General features: G+C 46.3%; 1 protein-coding gene and 1 pseudogene across 1 annotated transcript in view; one reads left to right on the forward strand and one right to left on the reverse strand.

Moving 5' to 3' along the window:
- The window catches only part of LOC118650620 (60S ribosomal protein L24-like), a 105,192-nt gene extending 97,441 nt beyond the window's left edge, over window positions 1-7,751 (reverse strand). The window contains exon 1 of the mRNA XM_036298977.1: window positions 7,673-7,751. Within this exon, the coding sequence (XP_036154870.1) occupies window positions 7,673-7,751 (79 nt within the window). The remainder of the gene's footprint in view (window positions 1-7,672) is intronic.
- A 150-nt stretch (window positions 7,752-7,901) lies between these two features.
- On the forward strand, window positions 7,902-9,026 carry LOC118650621 (annotated as a pseudogene).
- Window positions 9,027-11,394: the final 2,368 nt, after the last annotated feature.

The raw sequence follows: 11,394 nt of genomic DNA on the forward strand, positions 1-11,394 counted from the left end.
TAAAACGTATAAATACGTTTCCCGCATACAATGTGTTAAAAACAGAAATACCACATTATTCACAATAGCCAAGATATGGAAGAAACCTGTGTCCATCAACAGATGAATGAATAAAGAAGATGTGGCATATCCTATATAATAAAAGGGTAATATGCAAATCGACTGAACAGCGGAACAACTGGTGTCTCTGATGAGCACTGACCACCAGTGAGTAGACACTCAACGCAGGAGCTGCCCCCTGGTGGTCAGTGCGCTCCCACAGGGGGAGCACCGCTCAGCTAGAAGCTGGGCTAACAGCTGCCTCCGCGGCAGCACTAAGGATGTCTGACTGCAGGCCTAAGCCCTCAGTCGGACATCCCCAGAGGGCTCCCAGACTGGGACAGGGCACAGGCCAGGCTGAGGGCTCCCCACCGCCCAACCCCCCAGTGCACGAATATATATGTATCCTATATAATAAAAGGCTAATATGCAAATAGACTGAACAGCAGAACAACCAAACAACCGAACAGCCAGTTGCTATGACATGCGCTGACCACCAGGGGGTGTGCGCGGAACATGGCGGGCATCAGCCACAGCGGGATGGTAGAGCAGGTGAGTGGGGGTACCAGACCAAGGCAAGGCACCAATCGCTGTCATCGGGGCGAGCCTCTGTTGGTTACAGAAAATTCTTTGCTCCCACACTCTATGGTCCCGCCTGGCACTCGCACCTGCTGCTGGTGCCGACCCTACTTGCACCCACTGCTGGCACTGGGGCCACTGCTCACACCCACTGCTAGTGCCCAGCGCCGGCCCCGATAGCTCGGCACCATCAGCGGGTGTGAGCAGTGGCTGCCAGCCCTGATTGCCCCTGAGGGCTTCTCCACCTCCCCCTACTCCTGAAGGGGGATCGGGGCACTCGCACACGCTGACGACGCCAGCCCCACTCACACTCACTGCTGGCACCAGCCCCAATCACTCCACACCCTCAGCGGGTGCAAACAGGGCTGGTGCCATCAGTGCGTGGGAGCAGCGGCAACAGGAGTGGGGCTGTGGCAAACAGGGGACCAGGGGCCGCAGTAGGAGGGGCTGGGCAGGGGCACGGAGGATGGGCTGAGACCCTTCCCTGTGCCTACTGCAGCCTCGCTCAGCCCACAGTTCCTTTCAAGGTGCACAAATTCATGCACTAGGTCCCTAAAGTGTGTGTGTGTGTGTGTGTGTATACAGTAGGTCCTCGGGTTACATCAGAGATCCGTACCTACAGCACAACATATTGCCATAAGTCAAAACCCACCTACATAAGCACCTACATCACTCACATGGAGCACATACACAGCAGTAATTAAGTGAAACAGTAAAAAACATTTAAAAGAAAGATAACAATTCCTGACCTTTACTTGTGGTAAATCTATATAATAAAAGCCTAAGCGACCATTATGGCAGAATGACCAGAACGACTGGTCGCTGTGATGTGTACTGACCACCAATGGACAGACGCTCAACTCAGGAGCTGCTCCCTGCTGATCAGTGTGCTCCCACAGGAGGAGCACTGCTCAGCCAGAAGCTGTAAGGAGCATTAAGAAGCAATGAGCCGAGCGATAAGGAGGCTGTCGCTAAGGAGCAGCAAGCCAAGCGGTAAGAAGCAAGGGATCCTGGATTGCAACAGGGCCTAAGCCGGCAGGCAGACATCCCCCAAGGGGTCCCAGATTGGAGAGGGTGTAGGCCGGGCTGAGGGACACCCCCCCACACACATGAATTTCGTGCACCGGGCCTCTAGTAAATAATAAAAAACATAAAGCACATATGTACATACGTCAAAATGACAGAACTTTTTTTTTAATAAATAAATGGGAGATGGCGACATAACCACAAAACAACATACATTGAGTCCAACGTAACCCGAGGACTGCCTGCATGTATACACATACACACACACACACACACACACACACACACACACACACATAGGGTGGAGCAAAAGTAGGTTTACATGAGTACACCTACTAAAGTGAGTACATGAAACAGAGTTTATTCTTGTATTATTATTTATTATTGTATTATTTTGCACACAAACACCACACACACACACACACACACACACACACACGATGGAATTATTCAACCATGAGAAAGAAGGAAATACTGCCATTTGTGACAACATGGACAGAACTTGAGGATATTACACTAAGCGAAATAAGTCAGACAAAGGCAAATACTACATGGTATCACTTATGTGTGGAATCCTTAAAAAGAGAGAGAGAGAGCTCAGCCAGCATGGCTCAGTGGTTGAGCATCAACCTATGAAGCAGGAGGTCATGGTTTGATTCCCAGTCAGGGCACATGCCCGGGTTGCAGGCTCAATCCCCAGTGGGAGGCATGCAGGAGGCAGCTGATCAATGTTTCTCTCTCATCATTAATGATTCTATCTCTCTTTACCTCTCCTGCCCTCTCTGAAATCAATAAAAAAGACATTAAAAAAAAACTGTTCCACAAAAGAGAGAGAGTCAAACTTACAGAGAGAGTAGAAAGTGGTTGCTAGTCACCCCACACACAGAGGGCGACCCGTGGCAGGGGCGGGGCCTGCGAACAGGCGGTAACAGTCAACCTCTCAGTCCCTTCCCCTGGCTGTCAGGCACTGATCATCTGATAGCAAAAGGGGAACCGGGGGCAGGTGGCAGTGGGGGGTGAGGGCGGGGCCGGCTGTGGGCAGCCGGGGAAGATGGTCCTGATTCCAGGCCAGGCCTAGGGACTGTACCCTCACACAAATTTCGTGCGCTGGACCTTTAGTAAATATGTGAGGTAATGGATGTGTTAATTAACTGAATGGGGGGAAAAGGATCCTTTCACAATGTAAACATATATCAAATCACCACAATGTACACTTCAAATATCTTACAATTTTGTGTGTCAGCTAGAGGCATGGTGCACAGATTCGTGCACTGGTGGGGTCCCTCAGCCTGGCCTGCACTCCCTGCACTCTCCGGGACCCCTCGGGGGATGTCGGAAACTGGCAGTCCTACATCCCCCAAGGGATATAGTAGTGTGTGAAGCGGCAGGTGGCCAGGGAAGAGCCCAAGCCTGGGCTGGCTGCCACACTGTTCCCACTCATCCCGGCCCTGCTGTGCCTGTCGCCGCACTCCCCCAGCCCCCCACTCAGTAGCACTGCCACGGAGGTGGGAGAGGTTCGCACCGCCATAGCTGCTCTCACCAGCCATGAGCCCAGCATCTGGCACCTGATGGTCAGCTGAATGGCAGCCCCACTGTGGGAGCTCACTAACCACCAGGGGGCAGCTCCTGCATTGAGCTTCTACCCCCTGGTGGTCAGTGCACGTCATAGTGACTGGTCAAATGGTCAACCGGTAGCTTAGGCTTTTATACTGTATATATAGATTATAGCTCAATAAAGCTGAAATTTTACAATTAAAAAAACTGCTATTCCACATAATCTATAGCCATGTATCTTCACTTCATACAACATGTTGGTTGTCAAATTTGTAACATGAACAACTAATAATGATTACAAAGCATTTCAAAAATATGAAATGCTGCATAACTTAGATTTAAGCATGTGAATTTATTTCCTATATATAGAAACATGAACCCATGAATCTTGCTGCCTAAACCCCATACACCTCTCTCTGTAACAGCTGTGTAACTCGGGACGTTATTGATGCAATGGCACAGAGACAATAGAGCAGCCATTTCTTTCACAAGGAAGAAAACATGGCCCAAAGTCGAAATGGCCTGTTTCAAGAGTGGCTGCTGGCTGTCGATGCTCTTTGTGTTCTATAATAAGCTTGTTTTTCTTTCCATTTACACCAACCCTGATTTTAAGTTAACCATTTCCTGTTACTGTTCATTTTACTTTGTCCTGGGAAAAAGAAAAGGAAATAAGGTATTTCCAGTCTAGTATAAAGTGGTCCAAGCTAATTAAATGCAGTGAGAGCCAACTGACAGATTAGCCTTTCATCCCATTAGGCTGCATGCATAAACCAAAGTCATAAACATTTAGTGAGCTCTTGGTCATTTATTCTAATGCTTTTTAAACATGCTAAGGAGAAAGAAAAAGTTATGGGTGTTTCTACACCATTCTGGTTATGAAGGTTATATTCATCAATAACTAATTTATTTCTATAATTGAATACCAGTTTACAAAGAACGCTTCACAAAATTAGGAATTAATGCTCAAGCCTCTAATGATCAAATAATATAGGCAAAAATATTAGTTACTGAAAAAATTATATATACTGAATCTGCAAACAGTAATAGAAAGAGGAAAAAGGCTTCAGCGGTATATTAAGAGGGGAATTGATTTAAAAATCACACAGGTTCAAAATTTTACCATAAAGAAAGGAGCTCCAAAGATCAGCTTACCACCCACTTATTTAAAACCTAAATTCTAGTCCAAAGAATTCAGCAGCACCCCAGCAAGATTACTGTAATGAGATTTAAAGGAATATTAAAATGTGACTATTAGGTAAAAATATCTGAGTATAAGCACACTTGCTTGAAAGTTTTCCTTAGTAAATCTATTTTAAGTCAAACATAGTCACTAAAGTCTAACAGTGATACATCCAATAAATTTGAATTTTCAATATCAGCATCAATTTGTCATAATTGGTAAATTAGCCTGGCATTCAAAAACTAAATATACTTTAATATAAATAAAAATTATAAATAATTCACCTGTTTTCCATGGTTACATGGCTCAGCTTTGTCCCAACTGAGCTTCCCTGGATCTTGTCATATGACCCAGTTTCTATTTACAAAGTGGCTGAAATTCATGAACATTTTTCTTCTCAATCATAAATGGTAATCTTATAACTGACCACACTATTTCTTTGCTGTAACCACCTAACTTGGTTTTTTAAAATTGATTTTAGTAGAGTTGGCATACAACATTATATTAGTTTCAGGTGTACAATAGAGTGATTCGATATTTATATACCTTATGCTGTGATCTCCCCATAAGTCTAGTAACCATCTGTCACTGTGCAAGCTGATCACATTATCGACTACATTCCCCTTCACCTTTTCACCCATCCTCCCCAGCTCCCTCCCCTCTGGCAACCATCAATTTGATCTCTGTTTCTATGAACCTGTTTTTTGTTTTGTTTTGTTTGTTGTTGCTGTTCATTTGTTTTGTTTTTTAGTTTTTACATATACATGAAATTATATGACATTCATCTTGTCCGTATGAGTTAATTAACTTAGAATAATACCCTCTAGGTCCATGCATGTTGTCACAAATAGCAAGGTTTCATTCATTTTTATTCCTGAGTAATATTCTATTGCATATATATACCACATCTTCTTCATCCATTCATCAATTGATGGGCACCTACGGTGCTTCCGTATCTTAACTTCGGTAAATAAAGCTGCAATGAACATAGGGGTACATATGTCTTTTTTAATTGTTGTATTCATTTTCTCTGGATAAATATGAGGAAGTTTAATTGCTGGGTCATATGATAGCTCTATTTTTAGTTTTTTGAGGATTCTCCAGATTGTTTTCCATGACGGCTGCACCAATTTACAATCCCACCAACAGTTCACGAGGACTCCCTTTTCTTCACATCCTCAGAAACACTTGATATTTGACTTTTTCATAATAGCCTTTCTGACATGGGTGAGGTTATATCTCATTGTGGTTTTAATTTGTATTTCCCTGATGATTAATAATGTTAAGCATCTTTTCATATGTGTTTGCCATCTGTTTTTGGAGAAATGTCTATGTCCTCTGCCCATATTTTAATTGGATTGCAGTGTGTTTTTGCTATTAAGGTTTATGAGTTCCTTATATTTTTGGATGCTAGCCCTTTATTGGATATATCATTTGTGAATATCTTTTCCCATCCAGTAGGCTATCTTTTCATTCGGTTGATGGTTTCTTTTGCTGTGCAAAAACTTTTTAATTTGATGTAGTCCCATTTGTTTATTTTTTCTTTTGTTTCCCTTGCCCAAGGAGACATAGCCAAACAGATATTGCTAAGACCACTGTCAACGAGTTTTTTGCCTACTTTTTCTTCTAGTAGTTTTATGAGAAGTAATATTGGAAAGATGGAAAAACTAGGAGAGGGTATTCCAGGCTAGGAATTAATAGCAAATCTATAAAAATAGTGGTGACCAGATCTCATTCAGAATATAACAGGTAATTTTCCTGAAGAGAGGGCACCTGTCAGGATGTTGATGTGGGAAGAGGAGGCAAGCAGACAATAAAGGGTCTTCATTGCCATAATTGGGAGTCTGCATTTCACTTAGTAGGGCAGCCATTAAAATAAAAATATTATGTCAAATATTATTCCATCTGTGGTTAAAAAATAGACACAGATGCATATTTGTCTACATATAAAAATGCCCACAAAACAATCTAGAATGTTACACACAAAAAATGACTCTCAGTGGTTGTCTCTGGGATAGAGGAAAGGTAGAGTTAGAATGGATTAAAAAGGAACTTCGGCTTTTTTATTGTAAGCATTTCTGTTTCATGGTTTGGTTTTGTTGTTTTTACAACAGGTTGTATTAATATATCACTTATGTACATTTAAAACACAATTTCTTAAGAGAAAATTCTGTGGTAGTTTGTTCATTTTTTAAAACCAAAATGTAATTAAAACCTCAAACTTAACTAATTTTTGTGTAAAAGAAAAAAGTAAAATACAATCTCCTTTTGCACTCCCAGCACAGGCTCTTGCTTCACATTTGGAGTTTGGTGAACTGGTCAAGAACGTGGGCTTTTGCATATTGGTTACATGCAACTTACTGAATAAACTAGGTAGCTACCACGTTTTACTCCTTGTTTACAGGTGTTGCCCCTAGTTACACAAGCAAAAGTGGTAAACCCAAGTCATTTGATCCCTGAGCCTGGGTTGTTTTTCTTGTGTGTGTTTTTATTTTGTTTTGTTTTAATCCTCACCCAAGGATATTTTTTCCATTGATTTTTGGAGAGAGTGGAAGGGAGGGGGAGAGAGAGAGGAGAGAGAAACATCCATGTGAAAGAGACACATTGATTGGTTGCCCCTTATAGGCACCCCACCGGAACTGGGGATCGAACCTGCAACCCAGGTACTCACCCTTGACCGGAATCAAACCCTCAACCTTTCAACCTTTCAGTGCATAAGACAACGCTCCAATTAACTGAGCCACCCGGCCAGGGCTGAGCCTGGGTTCTTAGATCTTACACGGTGGGGCCCAGCTTCGGATCCCAGCCCCCACCAACATCACAAGCCCGGACCCATCCTGTAACCTCTCTAGGCTTCTGGTTTCTCATCTATCACATGAGAATGAAATGAGATAATATATTAAAGGACCGAGTACACTGCCTCGCACATGCATAACACTCAATAATAAATTGTAGCCACTAGTATTACTATGTAATGATGTCTATACCAGCATATTTAAAAAGCCAGCTACCTTAGGGACCAGAGACCAGAACACCAGGCCCCTCGCCCAGGCTGGCCCCCCCCCCCGCGCCCCCCCCCCCCCCCACACACACACACACACACCTCCCAGGGAGCGGTTAGGGGCACCCCTAGGCAACGCGATAGGGTGCGAGTTTGATGGGGGAAAGTCGAAGAAATAGAGGGGAAGGTCTTAAGCGTCTACGGGGTTAGGGTGGTCAGCCGGCCGGAGTAGGTGTGGAGTGTGCTGGGGAAGGAAGAGGAAGCCCCGACTGGGAAATGGCTCAGCACAGTGCCTTTCTCATTTCGAACCAGGACGGCGCCAGCTGTGGACTGAATGGGCGGTGGTTTCATGAGCGCGCCTGGGACCGGCATGGTCATGGAAGCGGCAGGACTCCCGAAACATCACTGATTCCAAATAGTAAACAGCTGGCAACCTCAAAGAACAGAAAAATCCTCTCCAACTAGAGGCCTTGGACGTTGCCACTCAACACCACCTAAGGAGGAGCTAGAAAAGCCGGAAGTATGCGACCAGAGGATTGTGGGATTGTGGAGGACGCCTGGACCACCAGAGGATTGTGGGATTGTGGAGGACGGCTGGGCCACCAGAGGATTGTGGGATTGTGGAGGACGCCTTGGCGCCTACCGCTAGAATGTGAGCCTGTTCTAGCGCATGTACATAGTCAGCCCTGTAGTCCTCAATGTGACTTCTGGCAGGAAATTATCTCTGTTGAGGTTTGCTGTTCCCTTGCAGCGAGGAAGATCAGAATTAAAGGTTTCGTTTGTGACCTTGGTTTGAAGCGGAGGACAGGAGCCACGAGTACGACCAGGTCTATGAGGAGTACACACGCACCTCCCAGGAACTGCAGATGAAGCGCACGGCAATCAAAGCCTTCAATGAAACCATAAGATCGTCAAAGAGCAGGGCCAGACTCAAGAGAAGTGCAGCAAGGAGTGTCTGGAGCGCTTCCGGCGTGAGGGCCAAGAGGGCAATGAAAAACAGATGCAGAGGATCCTGCTCAACTCAGAACGGCCCAAGTCTCGCACCGCCGAGATCCACAAGAGCCGCATGAAGCTGGAACAGGAGCTGTGGACACAGACCTTGGACAACCGGGAGATCCAGAAGCACATGAACAGCCTGAAGCCAGACCTCATGCAGCTGCGCACGATCGGAGACCAGTACCTGCTATGGCTCACCCAGAAAGGCGCCCGGCAGAAGAAAATCAAGGAGTGGCTGGGAATCAAAAATGAGACTGAAGACCAGTACGCACTGATGGAGGATGAGGATGACCTCCCCCACCTTGAGGAAGGAACCTGGTATGTGGGGAAGATCAGCCACACGCAGGCTGAGGAAATGCTGAACGGCAAGCGGGATGTACCTTCTTCATCCCTGAGAGCAGCCAGCGGGGCTGCTATGCCTGCTCTGTGGTGGTGGATGGAGATGCCCAGCACTGTGTCATCTACCACAGGGCCACTGGCTTGGGTTCTGCGGAGCCCTACAACCTGTACGGGTCTCTGGAGGAGCTGGTGCTGCATGACCAGCACGCCTCCCTCATGCAACACAACGATGCACTTACCCTCACACTGGCACATCCCGTGGGAGCCCCAGGCCTTGGGCCTGCCCCCCCACACACACACACAGCCCGCTGACTCATACAGAGCAGGACCCCATCTTTCTGTCTATCTGTCTCTCTTCTTTGTGAATCTTTCTCTTTCTCACTCTCTCTCTTGCTTTCTCTGAGTCTTTCTCTTCCTGTCTCTCTTTCTATCCCCATCTCTGTCCTCTCTGTCTCTCTTAGTCTCTGTACCTCTAAGTCTCTGTTAAAGGTGCATACCTCCTCCACCCCATGCCCCCTTTCCCCATGGGCACTGCCCTCCCCTGGCTCTGGCTTCCCCCACCAGTTCCTTCAGTTCCCCCAAGCTCCCCCTGCCTGTACCTGCCATGTTTACAAAGGCCCCTGAGGTGCTTAGCCCCAGCCTGGTGCCCTGATTTTTAAGCCATACACCTGAGGACAGAGCAGGAAGGAACTTCACTGGGCCACTTCCAAGAACCTCAGCTGTGATATTTGGGGCCAGGCAGGTCCCACCCCACAAACCCATCTTCCCCTCCAAACCCTAAAGTGAAACCCACACCAGTTACCCTCACATGGAACTGCTGCCCAGAAGCCCTGCTCCCCCAAAAGCAAAATTATTAAAAACTAGAGGCCTGGTGCATGAAAACTCATGCACTGGACGGGGGTCCCTCAGCCAGGCCTGCCCCCTCTCACAGTCTGGGAGCCCTCAAGGGCAGGAGGCAACCTGGCGATCAGGGGAAGGCAACACCCCATCACACTTCTGCTGCTGCCACTGCCGGCAGCACAAGCCTCGGCTGGCCCTGGTTACCTGAGCCTCAGGCGGCCCTGGGCAACTGGGGGGCTGAGGGTGGGTCTGGCCACACCACTCTCCTGCCAATCCCCCCCCCCCCAGCGGAGCTGAAAGGACTGGGGGACTCTGGCGGGGCTGAGGGGACTGGGCGCCGCCATCTTGTGGCCATGGGCACCACCATCTTTGTGACGGTGTGACAGTCAACTTGCATATTCCCTCTTTATTACATTAGATAACCTCAAGAGCTGGGCTCTATCTAACCCCAGGCTTCCCAGGAACCGAGGCTGCTGCAGGTACTGCTGGGCCAGAAGAGATGTACCGCTGCCCACAGCACCTCCACTCGACGCAATTTCAAGGCTTCTCCTTTTTTTTTTTTTTTTTTTTTTTTAAAATATATTTTATTGATTTTTTACAGAGAGGAAGAGAGAGAGAGATAGAGAGTTAGAAACATCGATGAGAGAGAAACATCGATCAGCTGCCTACTGCACATCCCCCACTGGGGAAGTGCCCACAACCCAGGCACATGCCCTTGACCGGAATTGAACCCGGGACCTTTCAGTCCGCAGGCCGACGCTCTATCCACTGAGCCAAACCGGTCTCGGCTCAAGGCTTCTCCTTGATCATGTTAGGTTCTGATTTTATTTCCTTGACTGTAAACCCATTTTCTCCTCTTTTGGGACAAGAACCCTGGTTTTGTCCCAAAAACCAGCTAGGCTCGCAGGTGGGTTTTATATGGTACATTGATACTGATGTGGATATAAAACCTTGAACTAAAAAAATTTTTTAAAAAAAGGAAAATGAGATAGTGACAAATAAGAAACTTTGGAGACAGTGAAGGGCTTTTTGTCCAGACCATTGAGAGCTAAGAATTAGAGTTTGATTGGGCTAGAAATCCTGCTAATAGCGCCTGATGCCTGAAATCTGAGCACTCTACTTTTAGGTTTTCCAGTTCAAGTTTTTGGAGACTGCCTATTAAAACATTTCTGATTGGAAAGTGTTTGTATAGAAGCCCATAGGTATTAAGTATTTGCTGTGTTTACCATGCTTAGCTCTCTGTAAGGAATATGGAATAATGTTAAATGCCTCATGTTCTCAAGAAGCTTGGCCTTTAAAATAAAAAATAAATAAGAAATATAAAAATTAAAAATTAAAAAAAAAAGAAGCTTGAGTTTTAGGGGCATAATCCGGCAGCTGGGCAAGTGGTTAGGGGCGATCAGGCAGGCAGGTGAGCAGTTAGGAGCCAGCGGGATTGGGCTTAAACCGGCAGTCGGACATCCCCCAAAAGGTCCTGGATTGCGAGAGGGTGCAGGCTGGGCTGAGGGACCCCCTCCTATGCATGAATTTCGTGCACCAGGCCTCTAGTATAATAATGAGAATCCAAAGACTTCCTTTTTCTGATTTCACCACAAATTTCTAGTTGAAAAGACTGCCTTGAGATTGCTTCACACTTGCTGGGGCTTTTGTGTCACACAGGCAAGCATGAAGCATGTCATTCTGGAGAAATTGTAGAGGTAAAACAGAGGTGCAAGAAGGGCAAATACTAAAACAGGCAGGAGGCCCCTCTACCTGTCCAATTCCAACAATGGGGGTTCTGCCACCTTACAATCAAAGAGAAGAGCTACAAATTGCCAATCTCCAGAACACCTACTTCATA

The sequence above is a fragment of the Myotis myotis genome, unplaced genomic scaffold (genome assembly GCF_014108235.1).
Source record: "Myotis myotis isolate mMyoMyo1 unplaced genomic scaffold, mMyoMyo1.p scaffold_m19_p_3, whole genome shotgun sequence".
In the NCBI taxonomy this organism is placed as follows: domain Eukaryota; kingdom Metazoa; phylum Chordata; class Mammalia; order Chiroptera; family Vespertilionidae; genus Myotis; species Myotis myotis.